At 36.7% G+C, this 18,778-nt stretch overlaps 1 protein-coding gene across 4 annotated transcripts in view; it reads left to right on the top strand.

The window, feature by feature from the left end:
• The window catches only part of MTRR (5-methyltetrahydrofolate-homocysteine methyltransferase reductase), a 28,716-nt gene extending 10,350 nt beyond the window's left edge, over positions 1-18,366 (top strand). For 3 of the 4 annotated variants that reach the window (XM_077182446.1, XM_054642667.2, XM_077182438.1), the window contains 12 exons: positions 1,292-1,409; positions 2,312-2,684; positions 5,539-5,661; positions 7,298-7,451; positions 8,220-8,308; positions 10,000-10,180; positions 11,522-11,564; positions 11,994-12,180; positions 14,464-14,582; positions 16,038-16,130; positions 16,218-16,397; positions 17,355-18,366. In XM_077182446.1, the coding sequence (XP_077038561.1) occupies positions 1,292-1,409; positions 2,312-2,684; positions 5,539-5,661; positions 7,298-7,451; positions 8,220-8,308; positions 10,000-10,180; positions 11,522-11,564; positions 11,994-12,180; positions 14,464-14,582; positions 16,038-16,130; positions 16,218-16,397; positions 17,355-17,499 (1,805 nt within the window). In that variant the 3' untranslated portion in view covers positions 17,500-18,366. Of the gene's footprint in view, positions 1-1,291; positions 1,410-2,311; positions 2,685-5,538; positions 5,662-7,297; positions 7,452-8,219; positions 8,309-9,999; positions 10,181-11,521; positions 11,565-11,993; positions 12,181-14,463; positions 14,583-16,037; positions 16,131-16,217; positions 16,398-17,354 lie in introns of those variants that run through there. The other variant, XM_077182448.1, reaches the window with a different exon arrangement.
• The last annotated feature ends 412 nt before the right edge of the window (positions 18,367-18,778 follow it).

The following is an 18,778-nucleotide window of genomic DNA, read 5'->3' as shown; positions in this document are numbered from 1 at the left end:
AGATTGCTGGGCAAGCAACTCTAAAGGATATTTGGTAATTTTTGTGGGGTGGGTCAGTGATTTGGTTGACCTCTTAAAGTCTTGGATCTTCCATGAACATAACCTCCTGAGTGCACTGACTGTTCAACTGGTAACAAGGAGCATATTCATCTAAAACAGCTTCATAACAGTTAGGGAGCAGAAAACCCAGTGCAGGTGAAACAAGATCTGCAAAGAAATCTTTGATTCCTGCAGAGGAAGTTGCTGGACTGTTGTCCCTCATGCAGATGTTTCAGCTTTCTTCTTGTTTAAAATCACTGCTATGTTTGATCCTTTCTTTCCTTTCAAGTTTCTAATACTTTTTAATTTCTTTTATTACTGTTTCATGTTGTTGACATTATTAACAACTTAATCCTGAAAGATCATTTATTTTGGTAATTCACACATAGTTTATCAGTTTTCAGTTCCTTATATTTTTCCTGTTAGAGGAATTTTGTATATTTTAAAAGCCTCAAACTAAAGCACCATTCTTCTAAAATGTGAAATATTGAAAGCAAAGTGTTTTCAGAGTATTTCTCTGTCTTACGTTTGGGAAGGAGGGCGACAGTTCTCCAGCCCTATTTTGGGACTAACACAATTTTGTTTGAAATTCATATACACGTATGTATATTTCAATGTAGCCTCTGAATAATACACTTATACATGCAAGTGTTTAAGTATATCTAGATACCACAATTATATTTATCATTGAATCATAGAAGGCCTTTGTTGGACAGGGCCTTTAAGATCATCCAGTTCCAACCCCCTGCTGTGGACAGGGACACCTTCCACAAGACCAGGTTGGTCAAAGTCCTATCCAGCATGACCTTTAACACTTCCAGGGAGGAGGCATCCACAACATCTTTGGGCAACCTGTGCCAGTGCCTCACCACCTTCAAAGTAAAGAATTCTTGCTATCATCCAGTATAAACCTACTCTGGGTTTGAAGCCATTCCTTCTTGTTTTTGTCCTGTCACCACATGTCCTTTGTAAAAAATCCCTTGTGTCTTTGTTGCAGTCTCCCTTCAGGTACTGGAAGGCCACAGTTAGGTCACTCCAAAGCCTTCTCTTTTCAAGGCTGAACAAACCCAATTATCTCAGCCTTTCCTCCTAGGAGTGGTGCTCCATCCCTCTAATCATCTTGGTGCCCTCTTGTAGACTTGCTCCAACATACCTGATTCTTCTGTTTGCCTGCAAGAAAAGTCTGTCCTGACTTTGTGTAGCCTGGGAGGCTGCCTGGTTGACACAATTCCTCTTTCCTTGAATTTGCTAGGTCTGGGAGATTCAGAATACATGTTCTTTTGTAATGGGGGAAGGACAGTAGACCGGCGACTTCAAGAACTTGGTGCCCAGCACTTCTATGACACAGGATTAGCAGATGACTGTGTTGGGTAAGAGCTGAATGGGTTTGGATTTTATTTCTTCATGATGCAATACTTGTGTAGGCATTTGGCTAAATGTTCTGAACTGTTTGAAGTCCATTTAAGCTGGATACTCAGCACCTCCTAGAAATGAGTTCTGCCTGAGCACAGTATGCCTTTTCAGTCTTGATTGCCATTAAGTAAAATTCCATTTTTAAAGTGTGAGGAAACATCTGTAATGCCTGGAAAATTAGTATTTTGCAGTTCTAGAAATTAAATAAGTTAGAGTAAGTAGAGGGGTTTGAAAATGTAGTTTCTTTTTTCTTTTTTTTTTCATTTTTCTCTTTTGGGGATGGGCAGAGGATCACTTTAGAGTAATTATATAAGATTTCTCTCTTTGCTGTAGAGGAATTATGTAAGAAAACAACTCCCTGTTCTGCTATTCTTTCTGGCCAGTAGGCTGCAGTCTTGGCTTAGTTATTTTCAACTGCTGCTTTTATTGGTTCTGTGCAAGGCAGTTGAACACAAACATTGTCATAACCATAAAACTTATCTCTTGTGTTCTGAAATAATAAAAATGGGCCATTAGTGTAAGCTATTGATGTTGCTGTTGCACAATGAAAAGTTGCATATTCTGCTGCCATTCCTTCAACTTTCTGTCATAAAGTTCAGCATATGAAAATAAAAATGAGAAACTGATAGAAGAGCAAGGCTGTTAGACATTTTAGACTCTGTAAATTTGCATAGTGGTAACAACTAAATTTTTTTTTTACAAAGAAGTAATCTTGATAACAGCTGCAGATATATATTAGAAATGGAAAGTGAATAGTGTTTTTTGCTTCTGTGGTCTTTCATTATCTGTAAATTACCAGTCCAGGAAGTCACAATAATTCATCCGTGCATTTCTTCTTTTTTTTCCCCTCCATTCCCAGTTTGGAATTAGTGGTTGATCCTTGGATTGATGGACTTTGGCTTGCTCTCAAGGAAGCATTGCAATTTCAGAAAGAGAAAGAAGGCATGAACAATGCTGTCAATGCTGTTTCCAGCTCTCTCTCTACAGCTCCACATGCTGTGCATGAGCTAAAGTTAAGCTCTGAAGTACAGAACTTGAAGCTAGAAGATGAGGGAGCAAGGAGGTCTGATACTCTGTCACAGAAACTGGATGACATCAATCTTGTGGCTCCAGCTAGAGACACTGAACCTTCACTTGTTCATTCTGTCCCTCCTGTCTCTCAATCTGCTCTTAATATTCCTGCCCTGCCACCAGAATATATAGAGGTGGAGTTTCAGGACACCCAGGGTGAGGTAAGGACTTCCCTTTGAGTGATGGAAGCCTCTAGCTCCTGTAGGAGTATGAGTGTATACTCCTACATGAGGCTCAAAAGAGCAAGTGAATGCTTACATAACAGAGATATGTCCCCAAATGCAGGAGGCTTTTGAATTTTAAGTAAAAAGTCCATTTATACTGAATGTAGGTGCCACCATATGGGTTATGGACACTTATGTCAAGATATAATTCAGCTAAATAGTAAGTTGGTATTGCACTGTCAGGAAGGAAAGAATTCAAAACCTCTGTGGCTTATAACAGTGAAAACATCTTGCTGTAATGAGGAGTAAAGTTTCTGTTCAAATTTTTCGTCTTTTCAGAATGCACTAAGAGGCTGTAAAATTGCTCAAAATCTTGCTGCATACTTAGTAATGGAGAAACTTGTCATTGTGAAAACATGATCATTATTGTACTGAGGGAAATGGAAGATGAACTGTAGATCAAAAGCTGGTATGCTTTTCCTATTGAAGCCACATTGAACAAAGACCTGCTGTACTAAGAGAATTATTATGAGCTGAAAATCATCTCCACTTGGCAGGAGTGACTCAACTTTTCTGGTTGCCTGCAGAAGGCAGATGTTTTAGTTATCCATGCAAGGAAGCAGTGAAGTCTGGCTGCTCTTTAAATGACAGGGAGCCAGGACCTGAGTGTTGCTATCCACTCTCTGGATATCTCTCTTGTAAGCAATGCAAAGCAGGAGGTGGCAGCCCGGATCATCCAAGAGTGCAGATCATCAGGCAAGTTTGTGGGAATCTTGGCCCAAGCCAAGAAACTGGTCTCAAGATCTAAGCCTGGATCAACAGGATCTGTGTCCAGTCATGGGCATGGTTGTGGTACAGCTGCTGACCAGTGCTGCTGTATTGTAGCTGAGGCCAGGGCTGAAGTACTGAGCTGAGGTGGGGGTTCTGGGCCCAGTCCTCTGGTGTGGCTGCTCATGATCATGAAAGTTCTTTAGTATCCTCGGACTCTGACACTCTCTCTGTTGAGACTGTTAATGAAAATGCTGAGAGAATCACTTAGTCTAGCTAATATAGTTATGGAAGAGTGTATCGATTTAAAAACGGGATAATTTTGCTTTTCTTTTAAACCTCATACTGTTGTTTTTGCTCGGGTTGTTAAATTTAATAATCCGAATTCTTCAGGTTTATGATTTAGAGGTGTTGGGTTGAATGTGCTGCTACAGTCCTTAAAAGAGCCCATTTTCTTAAAGTCAGCATATATTCAGACTGATCTCTGCAATAGTTCACCAGGTTCTAATACTGATGCCCTTTCTGTATGTAGAAAAAAAAAGGCACTTTTGCTTTGGAACAGCAAATGGAAGAAGCTGAATCTGCTAATCTGGAACTCAGTGACAGATTATAGTCCAGATTTCAGATATAAAATGGGGTGATCATCTTGAGCCCTGGAAAGAATCAAATGCATGTTTGTAGGTTTTTTCCTTTGGAACTGTTTTTGACATAGCTGGCTAGACCTTGTCAACAAGTAGAGTCTATGTAGGGTCATGTTTAGTTTTGCAGATAACACACACAGTTCATGTACTTTTTTGGTATTTCACGTTGCAACAGCATCTATGAATATTTTTTGCCAAGGAGAGCTGAGGTTGATGTGTTTTGAAATTCATCAAGGTGAGGTTTGGATATTTCCAAACAGAGACTTCCTGCCATTTAAAGAAGGCCTGGTACATGATCTCTCCAGTTACTTAAATGATCTTGTCTTGGGCTGTTGAGTCTCAGGGTTGAATTAGCAAGTTGCTGCATATTAATAGCAGAGCAGAATAGTGAGTTGATCTAAAGCCTTTCTGGGAAGTGTAAGATAATACAATTTAGCTCAAATCTTGATTTCATTACGCCTTGAATTTGATTTGAAGGGAATACAAATGTAGACAGTTACAACAGTCCAGCTGATGCACAATGATTTGATATGGCCCAAGCTATTAATCACCATGTTAAAATCCTAAGAAAACAAAGAAACTTCCAACTGTTGGTCTCAAGTGATGCTCTTGTCTCCTTTTTTAAATAGATCTTCAGATTAACAAATACTCTCCTATTGGTAGGATGATTCTTTTACATTTGACAGAGTATTATTAAAGGCATTTGGTATCACTCCTGCCTCCTTTTATTTTTGTCTGCATTGATCTCAAATGAAACTTGCTTACTATACTGATGGAAAAGTGAGGGCTGTATTCTGATCTTAAAGTGGCAGCCTTTGACATATGTGATCTGGAATTACTCTGGTGCCCATTTGTCATACTTGAGACACATTCTCACCTGTGTAGAAATGTTGTGTTATAACATGATGCTGACTTGTAGAGTGGGTTTTGTTCATTAGCTCTAATTTAAAAATCCTTTTATAAGTTGCCTGTAATAGTAGACCCCAAATGGATCCCTTAAAGCCTTAAGCTGTAAACCTACAATGATGTAACTTCTGTTCTTACTTCTTATGTCCATTCTATACACCTAATAATGCTTTAATTAGCCAGGAGTTTTCTGGGGTTTAACATAAATGCCATTCTCTAATTGGCTATTTTCAAGGCAGTTTTTGAAAAATGAAACAGCTCGCTGCATTTGATAATAATGTAGGCCCATTAGACTGTTCAAGCCTACTGACTTTTTGTAATTGAATAAATGCCAGCTATTGCTTAGATGTGATTTTTTAAAAAGAGCAAAACACTATATGTGTATAGAAGATTCATGTTTTTCCTTATTGTTTTGAGTTATTTTCTAAGATTGTTTCAAAAACAACCTGTATCAACACCAATTCCTGTATGTCATAGTAAGATGTCATAAAGCTGATTTGCATTTTTAGTGTAAGTTTTTGTGTTGTCTTTTGCAGAATCTGCATCTGTCTTCACTTATCTCAGAGGGAAGAACCTTTGAAGTGCCAGTTACAAAAGCAGTTCAGCTCACTAGGGAAGATGCAGTAAAGACCGCATTGCTCTTAGAGCTTGATATTGCAGTAAGTTGGTGATGGCTTTTCCTAATGGGTTAAAATAAAGGGTGAAAAACATGTTATGTATAATAACTGAGAGGGGAAAATTATTTATTTGACTGTTCAAAAAGAAAAAATACTTCTGTATTCAATAGGATGTCAGCTTATGCTGATCCATTTTGTAAATGTAAAGGTTAATTTATTTGCTGAAAAACAGGACTCCATGGAAGTCCAAACAGGAATGAAGTGTCAAGTTAATTACTTTGTTGTTCCACGGATATCATATTGAGTGAAATACCTTTATGAAGGGAATTTGCAGTGGAGAAAGGCAGTAAGGGAGTATTGAAAATGAGTAATTGTTCAGTTTATAAGTATACAACTTGAAGGATATTCAGAAACTATGTAGTAAATTGTGGCTGTTTATTATGGTGGGTAATCTACACAAGCAGTAATTTCATTAACAGTATCAAGCAATAGGAATTAGCTCTTGAGCACTGTTTCTGCCTTTGACATTCATTTGCTCTGCCTTGTTAACATGCTACTCAAACTGTCAGCCTTGGTTACCCTCAGTTAAAAAACTGGTTTAGTTTATTCAGTGAAGATCGTATTTTGTATACTGGTTTGAAGATGAAAGGCAGGCACAGAGTGCTGGATATTACTTTATAGCAAAGCTTGAAAAGGAAAGAATGTTACTTTTGAGCAGTTTCCCAAATTGATAGAATATTACTTTAGGGATATTGTGATTTTTGGCAGCACCTTTTGTTGGACTCTCTTAGCCTAATCTGTCTCAATATGCATGAGACATCTTTAAATCTCAGTTATAAATAGATTCTATTAAGTTTTGAGCAACTGATTCTTTGAGTGACATGGTTTTTTGCATGCATTTGTATGTTTACATGCATTCTGTCATCAGCCCCCACTGAAAATCAGCCGCAACTTGCCTTTTTCACCTAACATTCTTGCTAGTCTGTGTATGCATAATGGATATACAGCACCTGATGCATAAGGGAAACATAATGATGCAAGTATAATTCTGCATGTTCCTTTAACAGGCAGAAGCTTGAGTTGCACACAACAGTTTCAGCAGTTGCACACAAGAATCTCAGGTGGCTAACTAGAATCTAGGTCTTAAGATTTGAATTTTCACTGTGCTCTTGTCTGTTTTTTTTCTTCTTTTCCTCCAAAAAATAAAAGGAATTCTGGTCATTTCTGTCACAATTCATCAAATAGTTTAACCAGCAAATTTTATTTTAGTGATAATGTGTATCTATAAAAAGTTACATTAATTATGAGAACTTCATTGCTCTGCTCTTCTCAAACCGGAAAATGTAGAACATCAGTAATTAATGATCTGGGCTGATTATATAACACGACCTCTTAATGTGTATTTATTTTCTTTCTGTTTGGGCTGCTCAGCAGTTCTCATTAAAGAGTGTCCAAATATTTAAACCAGATAAGGAAAGACTTTTTCTAATTAGTAAGGTTAAACCTGAAAAGAAAACATGACTACTTCATTTCTGATGTGCTCAAAACAGCAAAGTGTTACTACAGAGTAAAAAAATTTGACTTAATGGGAGCACAATAGTAGGAAGGTTGTTGTCAGGGATGGGAATGCCTTGTTTTGTAGTAAGATTTAATAGAAATGTTTCATGTTTTAAAACAGGATACAGCTTTTGAGTACCAGCCTGGAGATGCCTTCTGTGTAATATGTCCCAACAATGTCAGTGAAGTGGAAAAGCTTCTTCACATTTTGGGGCTTTCTGAAAAAGGAGATGACATCGTTTGTGTAAAAGTTAAGCAGGGCACTAAAAAAAAAGGTATGGTGTGATGCACTGCTCATGGAACAGCACTCCTTTCTGTCTTGGTAGGAGTTGGTGTACATACTTTTGAATATTTTTACCTTTAGTATGGGAACACAGCTGTCTTTCATGGAGGCGTGTTGGAACTCACAGCGATGTGTTAAAAAAGAGGATGCATAAGAATGCTGCTGGTTTTACTGTAGTTGAGCTCTTGACTGGGAACAGCAGCCTGGCATTGGCATCCATCCATCTCATTCTTACTCTGTGCTCCTTCATGTTTGTGGAGATAAGGCTTTAATCACATAACCTTACAATCCCTCACTTGAAAGTAAAATCTCCTTGCACAACACTGCATGTCAGTCTGCTTTACATCCTAAGAGGTCTGCACTCCTCAAGGACAAGCTTTAATGCTGTTGCAAGGTGCCTTTTAGTGGACTTGTAGGTCTATGGATGGGTTCTGCTGAGTCTTACGATGTCATACTTAGAAGGAGTGGCTTCAGATTCAAAGCATGCCTGTGCACTGCTCGCTGGACCTGTGTGAATTACTCCTTTCTTGTATTGCAGTTGGGGTCTTAATAGTGCTGCCGAGTTGTGCCTTTATTTCCACAGGCTGGTGGAAGGCTCTTTGTTGTTCTGGTTTATAGGTAAATCAGTTCTCACCGCAAGATTCCCTGCACTTTTGAGGGCTGCACAAGTTGTCCATTAAGTATGAGATGTGGGATGCCACTTCTGTATATTAATAGATGCACATTCTACTTTTTGTGTTTTGTTCTCCCCCTGAACTAGGAGCAGTTCGTCCACAACACATCCCTGAAAGAAGCACTCTCAAATTCATTCTAACCTGGTGTCTGGAAATAAGAGCAATTCCCAAAAAGGTGCTTATGTGTTTTTTCTTCTAAAAACAAATCAGTCATTCTATGCTATATGGTCTCTTACAGATCTGTCCTTGCTTTGTGTGTAGTTATGGTATCTCTTGGTGAATAAGGATTGTCAGTTTGTATGCTACTGTTTGTACTTTACTCTGAGAAAAGTCACTTCTGGTAGTTTATCTGGCAGACATTCCTGTTCTGCAGTATCTTGATTCATGACTAGTCTGGAAGTAAGCAAAAAAGTATTAGATGACTCGGTGCCAGATAACTGGGAAGGCTGACTGAACCTAGCCCCATAGTCATTTTAAAGTAAACAGTTTTTTTTAATCAGAGGAAGCCACATCTGTCAAATTCTGTTGCTAAAATACACATGTTGCTGTATGCAAAAGTACCACAGTGTCCTTTACAATAGCTCAGTTAGAGCATGGTGCTGGTAACCCTGGGTGGGCCATTCACTTAAAAGCTGGAGTTGATGTTCTTTGTCGGCCCCTTCCAACTCACAATGTTGTGTGAAATCTATGAAAATTTAAAGCTTTTCTTTAACATTTCAGTAACATAGAAGAATTCAAAAGAAGATTTTTTGCTTTTTTAGTATGTGTTCTCACAACATGTATGTATTATTTTCCTTTCATTTTGTGCATGTAAAAAAAATCAAAGCTTCTAACTGAAAACGTATCTGTATTTCTGGTATTGTCAAAACATATTTAAAGATAACTTTATGTGAAAGATGAAGCTAAATGTGAAGCTAAATGATTGTGTGGTCAGGTCTCTGAGGGAAATCAGTTTTTGGGAGGACCTTTTTACTCAATTTAGTGGATTTTGCAGCAGAAGGGAATATTACTGTTATTCCAACCTTTTCAAATCCGCATTTAATATTTTTGAAAATGTGTCTCAGCAATAAGAGTAGGCAGAGAGTACTGGCTGGGGAATATCACTGAAGCCAGTTTTTATAACCTGTCTGCTGTATTAAGTCTTCAGCCTGAAGTGTGCTTTATGTGACTCCATACTCAAAACTATTGTCTGGAAGCTCTATGGTTGAGCACACATTATTTTTCAAGTATTCCTTTGTGTAGAATGTGTCATCTGATTGCATTTGGTGTTTTCTATCACTTTTCTTTTATGCACTGTGTCTATTTCAATCTTTCTTTTTTGAAAAAAAAAACCTTGTAACTATTTACATCTGATCTTCACTTTATCTTACAATGTTCAATTTAGCTTCCCTTTAAGAAAAGTTTACACTACCAGTGTGTAGGCATAAAGTATAGAATAAAGCACCACAACAACGTTAACATGACTCATTTAATACCATACTTTATTTATAGTCATACCTCTTCTAAGATTTTTGTTACTGTTTCCTGACTTCTGTACCCTAGCAAATGGTGTTTTGTCTTGAATTGTGTTATGGAGCTGCCTAACTAAAGTGTAAATAGGGGCAATAAGAACACCTTTAAAAAATTTGGAATTTTGGGGGGAAATGGCTTGTGCCTGTATTTTGTCTCTTCCTCGCCCACGCTAAGTAGGATTTTCTGATGTGCCTACTTGTTGTAGACATTAGAAGAGCAATAAAAAAAAAAAAAAGTCTATTATCCATTCACCTAATTCCTGTCCCCAGGCAACCCAAGTTTTTCCCAGTTTTGTGATAATTTTCCCAAATGGACAAGTTTTTTACCCTTCACTCTTTCCTTTCTTCTCTACAGGCATTTTTGCGAGCTCTTGTAGAATGTACCAGTGATGCGGGAGAAAAACGGAGACTTCAAGAGCTTTGCAGCAGACAAGGAGCCTCTGATTATACTCACTTTATTAGAGATTCTAATGTTTGCCTCCTGGATTTACTTCATGCTTTTCCAAGCTGCAAGCCTTCACTTAGCCTGTTAATTGGTAAAAGACTGATTTAGATTTAATTAGGTTTGGTTTCTGAAAATGTGTCAGGCTAAATGTTCAATTTCCCAAGAAAGGGGAGTAACAGTTCAGTTAACTGATTTAGGAATATAGTTTCTATAGTGATCAAGCTGAAAGTCTTGTTGAGGAACATAGCTCTGTTCTATGGTTCATAGTCTTTGGCTTTCTTTCTGCAAACATTTAGGTTCATACCAATGCTTTGACTCTGCATTACTCCTGTACATAAAAAGTAAGCATAAGGTGCTTGCAGGATTAGAGTCTTTGTGAATTAGTTCATCAATTGGTTACAACTATAAAAGACATATTTTTGCAACTCCTAATTTCTCTGCCTACATGGTCTTGTCTTGCACTTCTACCTGTTAAAACAGAATGCTCTTCCCAGTATATCGGTATTTATGCTGTGTCTAACACACTCACTGGGTTCCTGATATAAAATACTGAAAGGATGGGACTGCAGCTGTAACGATGTCAAATACATCTGAAATTGCTGGCAGTTATTTTTCAAATTAAAATCCAGAGTTTCATGATATGTTTCATAATAGGAGTCAAAAGAAATTGCTTTCCATGTTCTTGCAGTCATTTTGTCCACCTTCACCCAAAACTGCTGAAAGGGTTGTGTCTTGTTTTAGTAATTTCACTGCACTACCTTTTCTTAACTCCGCCTAGCAACTATCTTATGTAGCAGAGCACCTTTAAAATATGTCAGGGTGTGCACGTACTGACAAAAAGAGTAGTTCTGCTCCTGTACATACATAGACATAAATGTTTATGTGATATATATATAGGGGGTTGCTTGTTCAAAAAATGCCCCATGAACTTCTGTGTCTTGTTTTTTCAGCTAAGACTTCAAAACTTGGCATAGGTAATCAGTGGTTTGAAATTGAGCTGGCACATCTGCTTCTAGGACATTATATATGGGAAACATTCAATAAAGCAGTTTCTATTGTGAGAGCTTTTGAGCTCATAGAGGGAAGGTGGGGAAAATTAAATTTCATGCTTCACATCATCTCAGGTAAAGCAACTGGCAGCTCTTCTGTACACCTTACAGTCACTTTTGCTTGACCAAGAATCCCATAAATTAAGTGTTATAGTCTCATTGTATAGGATCTCTAATTGATGTTCCACAAAGTCTAAAATGCATTCAAAACAGAGTTCAGGTCTTAATTGCTTGTTTCTGAACCACAAACACTGAATGTTACTAGAGTAAAATTACAGTTCAATTAAAACACCTTGTAATCTGTTGTAGTGTAAACACTCATTATACAATATCTTCATTGGGGTCAATCTAATAAGTGATAACTCTTTTTTTCTGTTCTTCAGAACATCTTCCTAAATTACAAGCCAGATCCTACTCTGTCTCAAGGTAATGAAATATTCAAATTGTATCTTCTTAGTTATTTAGGTATGGGGTTTTTCCCAAATATGTTTGTGTACGTTAGAATCTGAGGAAGGAGAGGAGTAAAGGAGAAAACATAGTTGTGGTCCTATTGCAAAAAACATAGACTATTTCAAAGAATATTTTTTTGAGTGTGTGACAAGACTTTGGTAAAGGTCTCAAGAACAAGGTCCCACACAGGTAAATCTGGTAGGAATTCGGATTCCCTTCTGTAGACACTGGCTTTTGAGTCCAGCCTTAAAACAATTTCCAACTAAATATAAATATTATGCAGTTATCTGAACATTGAGAATCTTGATTCAATTGAAATGGTTGGGGCTGCAAACGGACCCACTGCAACACTGTACAGCTGTCTCTCAGGTTTTAGGTTGGTTTTTAATATTTTTGTCTTTGCAGTTCAAACTTGTATCAGCCAGGAAGGCTGTGCTTTGTATTTAATGTTGTGGAGTTCCCTGCTGGTCCCTCTAGACCAGTCTCACGGAAAGGAGTTTGTACAGGGTGGCTTGCTGAGTTAGTTGCACCTCTACTGCACCCCAGTAAAAACTCTCAGGGTACAAAAGGAGAAAGCTCTTCAACTGAAAAGGTATGAATATTAGCTCTAAAGTCATTAACTATTAAATGTATGCATGTCTGAAAAAACTGCAGGTTTCTTTGTTCACTGTTGTGATGTAGTGCGTGTGGTTTGGCAGCATAAACCTTAATTTTGCAGTTCTACCCTGCTTCTGTATAACATGTCCAGAACTTGATTCTTAAACACTAAAGTTAAATTTTACTTATCTATGCATACCTAAATTGTGAAATTTCCCATTGCTGAAAGGCCAGAGTTGTTTTCCACCCCTCTGTAGCTCTAAGTGTATCTTGAAGGATGTTTTCGTGGACGAAACTACCACTGTGTAATTAAATGGTCGTGACTGTTTGCATCACAAGAATGAGGCACTGGGTCATTTCCAGGAAGCAGTGGCAGGTAATAGGGGAGAAACTGTAAAACTCACATTTCTTGTCAGGTCTTCCAGAGTTTGCAAAGGCCAAGTTATTGAATATGACGCAGGGGACAGTCCTCTGTGGTTATTTCTGACGTGTATCAGTGATTGTTTGGCACAGTTGATATTACTAGGAAAAGGTACTTCTTTATTTTTTTTCCCCTCATTTCATTTTGTGGCAGAGATTCTGTGTAATTGATCCATCTCTAAGTCACTACGTCTAAGCTAATTTTTAAAAATAGGAATTCTGCTATATCATTGATATGTGTGATATACATATTTTTTCTCTGAAAGAACTACTGGCAGCCTAATCTATATCTGATTATGAAAAATGGAAACAAGAATAGAATTTGGTTGAAAGAAAACTGTGCCAATAATTCAAGGTATCAGTCAGACAAAATAGGGAAAAACACCATACAAGTTATCTTCATTTTTTAAAACTAATGCAAAGATAAATATGTGCATCATATATCTTATTCCAGTATTCATGTCTGCTCTTTATTTAAAGTATAATTGATTTGAAATTAATTGAAGATCAAAAAAGAAAAAGAGGTGGATAAAAAGAAAAAAAAAATTATTATTACAAAATGAGTCTGGATAAAGTTTAGAAACGATTTTGTCTACCGCACAAGCTAGAATTCAGCATAGATAAATGGCCAGCAGTGCACATAGATTGCAGAAATATATGGGATAACCACGCAAAACAGATGAGTGTGATCTTATGCAAAAATATATTAGATTAATTGAATACACTTTACAGTATAAATGTGTTTACCATTTGCAGTCTGTTTTGAAAGAATGACCAGTTTGGAATCATTAATAGGGTAAATATCCTCCTAACTCAAGTGTGGTATGAAGTGTATGTATATAAAGTATCATTCCTCACCAGCAAGAATTATTCTATTTTTTTATCATCATGAAACTAGGAAAATAATGCTCTTTAACATTGTTATATCTGTAGTGAATTAAGCTATTAAAAAATTAGCAGTGCTAAACCTTTCAGATTTACACAACGTAGTTTAAATAACTTGGTCTAGTGCCTTTCTCCTTCATTAAACTTGAAAGTAAATTCAAATCCTTTCATAATTAATGTACAAAACAAATTAGATGTTTACTTATGACTTTAATGTATGAAGCTTTGCTATGGCTGCTGCTGAGTCTTGAATAATCTCTTGGAATTAAAAACAGTAATCTCTTCTTTTCTATAGATTTTTTTGGCTGTGTGTCAGAGGATAGGTATGGAGCTCATATGAAAATATGACTTCCTTTCTGATACAGATATGAAAATTAGAATTACTGTTTATCACTGGGATTATATAAAACATTTTCCAAGATCTCAGAGCTGTTATGTGCCTCCCCTCACCCATATGCACTTTTGGAAATCATGTCAAACTTTTATGAAAATTAAGAAAGCAGGCTCTTTACCAGCAGGCTTCAATTCACTATAAACAAATCCTGACCTCCAACAATGTGAAAAAAGGTTGAGTTGCCTTTGATAGCCATAAACTAGCTTTACTTCTCTTTAAATGCCAACAGCAATCTTCCCATGCATTCTCTAACAGTATTCCCCAAATTTGTGGTGCAGTCAGTTTTGATATTCAGCAACTCATGTCCGTGAGGTTTATCCCAGTTTTCCTCCAGATGGATTAATAGGTTTGTAAATATGGTGTGGTTTTGTTGCTTGTTTGTTTTTTTTTCTCCGGAGACTTCTGTAAGATTTTATTCTAAATGTCTGTGTGGCATTAAAGATGAACTCTCAAGCTCAGGATTTGGAAGGGTGTGTGGGTACATATGCTGTGTAAATATCCTGAAGGTTCTAAAAATGTCATGGTGTTTTTAAGGCTTAAGAATGCCCATCAATTATATTTTACCTGATTTTATTTTAGATCTCTATTTTTCCTCGTCCAAACAATGCTTTCCACTTACCTGCAGACCCATCTGTGCCATTCATTATGGTTGGTCCAGGAACAGGAATTGCACCATTTATTGGTTTCCTACAACATAGGTATGTACCAAGTTGTTATCTGGAGAGCAGCCTTTTTATGTTGAGGAGAAATACAGCCTTAGGGTTTGAGTATAAATGCAGTTAATTTTTTTCCTTTATGTAATGGTGATATGCTGATTATAAGCAGTTTTAATAATTTTAAACAAGCATTTTTCATGTATTTATTTGTTTTTCAAAGTAGTAAAACTTACATTTTCATCTGACTGTATTTACTATTCGTAGTAGATATATGAGAAGTTGGGTGAATTACAGAAATAGTAATAAGAAATTAAATCCTTTATCTCTTTGTGTTGCTGGTGGAAGGCCTGTAAGAGTATGATAGTTCTTTATAATGTGTTGATTGGCTTAAGTTTGTTACTCAATCCACTTCCTTGAGAAACAGCATCTATATTAAAAGGCATGGTGAATGTCTAGATTTCTCCCATATTCTCTTATTTCTGTGTGGTTTACATTTTGGTGTTTTAAGATAAGGAGCTTGGCACCAGAACCTTCAACTCAGCAGTAGTCTTGGTGCTTGGGAGTTTGTGTGTGAGGGAAGGTGGATCTCTTTATTTTCCCTCTCCAGTTACAGCAATGTAATTTTGCAAGGCAAAGAGATGTTTGTTTAAAAAGTGACAGCACATCACCAAGAATATGTAAAACGTTGATCATTCTGAGGAAAAGAACAGTAGGAGTGAAGTATTTGGGTGGGAATGGTTCTAAGTTTTGAAGGCAACCAACACATATTCCAATGTGACTCATTAGTTCCAGCAAGGTAACAGAGTTTCTTGGGTCCTATAGCAATTTTCAAAACATTTTATTTGAGAGAAAAGTGAAATTTTGACATGGTGTTTCTAACTCCATGCTTTGCTTTAGCCAAATCATTGTGTACTCCTTAATTTTGATTCTCAAATATACCTTTACCTCTCAAAAGTATTTTGCATTTTATTTTAAAGTATAAATGAAATATCTCTCTCTTGGTGTAACTAGAAAATGGCAGCTAAAACTCCTTTAAAATAACACTTCCAGCATTATTTCAAGAAAATTAAATAATTTTTCTGATGGTGTGGTGGTTAATAAATTATTATTCATAATATCTAGCAGGTATCTACATCTAAATGGAAAGCTGCCTAAAACTGCTGAGTTTTCCCAGGTGGTTTTACATAGCTTCCAATGAAGGATAAAAGGCAGTGATTACCCAGGTAGTGAATCAGTCAGGATTATTTTGTGAGATGTTTGTCAGTCTTGACTATTCCAATATGAAACTGTGGCAAAAAAAAAAAATTGATTGATCTTGAGCTAGTCTGAAAGTGAGTAGTCAAGAAAATCAAATGAGGGTTTGACTTTGATTTACCTAAATCGTTTTACGTTTCTGCCAGTCCAGAGGTTTGTTAAAATATTATAATTAAAAATTAGGTTATATATGTTTCATATTCTGCACTTGATAAAAAATGATTGAATTTTTTTTTTCTTTAGGCAAAAGCTCAGGGAACAACATACAGACTGGGAATTTGGAGAAACATGGCTGTTCTTTGGTTGTCGGCATCAGGATCAAGACTATTTGTTCAAGCAAGTTCACCACTTAACATCTCTTTTGTATTCATGAGGGAATGCTCATCTCTGAGCCATTGCTAACAGGTTTTTATTACCTTTCAGAGATGAGCTCCAATGTTTTCTTAAAAATGGAACCTTAACTCATCTTAAGGTTTGTTTCTCAAGAGACTCTTCAACTGCGGAAGTGGCCCCACCTAAATATGTGCAAGATGTCCTTAGGCTTTGTGCTAAGGAAGTTGCCAGAGTCCTGCTGAAGGATGGAGGTTACTTCTATATATGTGGGTGAGTGGAGTGGAAATGGACTGTTCAGAAAGAGAGTAGCAGAAGTTGGAGGCTTTGGAAAGACTTAGAGCTGTCTGAAAGAAAGGACCAATATGATGCTGAAAGAGCCTTCCTGGAGAGCTAGACTGCCATCCCTGTGACCTCTGTTTCCCAGTATAATCTTGAAATACAGCTTGTAACCACAGTTCCACTGATTGTTTTAGTCACTTATAATTTATTTTCCTTTTTTTGTTCAGTATTCAGTTAAATTATAGGAGATTTCAAGCCAATTGATTTCTCTTTGGAAAATTATATATGTGAGTAGATGTGATGAGAAATTCCTCATCTGTGAGACAATAGCAGTCATCTGTGTTCCAGGTTTAGGTGCTCCAGAATGCTAAAGCTCTGTCATAGTAAAAAATTTTACAGGGGGAGGTTTTGTTTGTGGATGCTAACTTACCTGGAGGTTCAAGTTTTTTAGAAAGTTTGTTGATAAATGGACAAACTACTTGAATATAGGGCCCAATGTTAATGTGTTCTCCTGCAGGTGTAAATGTCAGCTATTTGTAATGAAAATAGCATTATTAATAAGTGAGGGGTTTGGTACCAATTTTTGGGTTTTTTTTCCTTTAATATTGGAACCGTATAGTGATACAGGAATCAACACTCATTCAGCAGGTCCAGTTCTTCCTTAAAGAAACCAATTATTCTCTGCCAGCTCAACTAGGGTGGCAAGGTTTTTTACTTATGAATTACAGCATGCTGAAAACTATGTGGTGTTTGATTGAGAGAAACCCTAGTTAATGTCAATGCTCAGCTACAGGAAAACTCTTGAGAATCATGCTGTACAATATAAAAACTCTATTTTTGTTTGGGATTTTTTTAATGATTCTTTCCTCTGTTGTCCTGCCTCTGAAGCTATTGATAAATGGAAAAATTCACTATCACACTTTTCCTCCTCTATTTTTTATTTTTCAGAGATAAGAAGCACATGGCTGATGATGTAAGTGATGCTGTAGTAGACATTTTGAGCATGGAAATGGAAGCTGACAAGTTGGAAGCAATGAAGATCCTGGCCATGCTTCGAGAAGCAAAACGATATTTGCAGGATGTTTGGAGCTAAATGTTGAGCTTTTCCTATATCTTTGTAATACAAAATACTTCCTTTTACACATCTGTTTTTGACTAAAAGTTACTGCCAAAAGTTCTGTCAGTAGTCGCACAAAGGCTAACTTTCCCTATTGACCTTTCCAACAGGAACATGAAACCTTTTAAATGACAACCAACCAGGCTGGCCTTTGAAGTGTATGGTTTTTTAGAGATGTTTCATATTGGACTGTCTCAGTGCCTTGATTTTTCGTCTTAAGATTGGGTTCCTGTATAAACTAAAAACTTCTGCACTTGTACAAGCATAACTGTAAGTTCACATTACATCATGTATCTTTTCCTGTAATATATACATAAAGGAGTTACAGAATAAATATGTTGCACAATGATCTGTGAATAATGAAATATATTACTGACTTGCCATTATATTTACTTGAACACTTCCTAGATACTTCCTGAGACTGCTTGTATATTTTCTTCTTGCACAATGACAATAACTGCCAAAAGGAATGAATGTCCAGGATGTTCCACAGAAAGGTTACTGAAAAATTTCAACTCCAAAGTTCTCTTTAAATAATTAGCTTTTCCATCACATCATGTCTCAAAATTTGCAACACAGCATTTTAATGCTTATTAGATCTTCCTGCATAATTCTTTTGACATTGTTTTCATTCCTGTCTCTGAAACATTTGTGGTTTAATTTATGTGCAAAATCACCAGTTGTGTTGAATTTGGTTGATGGAATAATATTGCTTGGTAAATACTTTCTCAGATTACTAAATTAATCTTCTGAAATTGAAGACATAGAAAATATGGTGTTTTGAAAGTAGTTGCCCTTATGTATGGCCACCCGCTGCAAAATAAAGAGGCTGAAAGTATATTACTGAAGTGTGTGGTTGTCTTTCTAACAAGAGACATTTGGAGTACAGATAGGTGGAAAAGTAAAATTAAGTCATTCAGGCTTCTCTTCAGAGCCCTGCTCTCTTCCCTCTGCTTTTTCTGACTTCTAAACATCCATGTTGTCTCCTCGATTCCAAGTCATGCTTAGACCTTTAAAGATAAACACAAAGTGTGAGTAAATGTTTTAGGCAAATCATTATTTATTTCCTGGAAGGAATTGTTGTTTTGTTTTGACTTACACATAATCAGAACCACATCACTTACTGCAACTTTTGTTGTTTTCTAGTCATTATTAGTTAACTGGTAGGTAAATTTTTTTTTAAAATGGAAAAATTAGAATGATCAGTTAGAATAAAACCATGTGTTTAAAGAAGAAACATTCCAGTGAAGTTCCT

This window comes from Agelaius phoeniceus, chromosome 1, assembly GCF_051311805.1.
Source record: "Agelaius phoeniceus isolate bAgePho1 chromosome 1, bAgePho1.hap1, whole genome shotgun sequence".
NCBI classification, from domain to species: domain Eukaryota; kingdom Metazoa; phylum Chordata; class Aves; order Passeriformes; family Icteridae; genus Agelaius; species Agelaius phoeniceus.
This window is presented reverse-complemented; position numbering and strand designations above follow the sequence as displayed.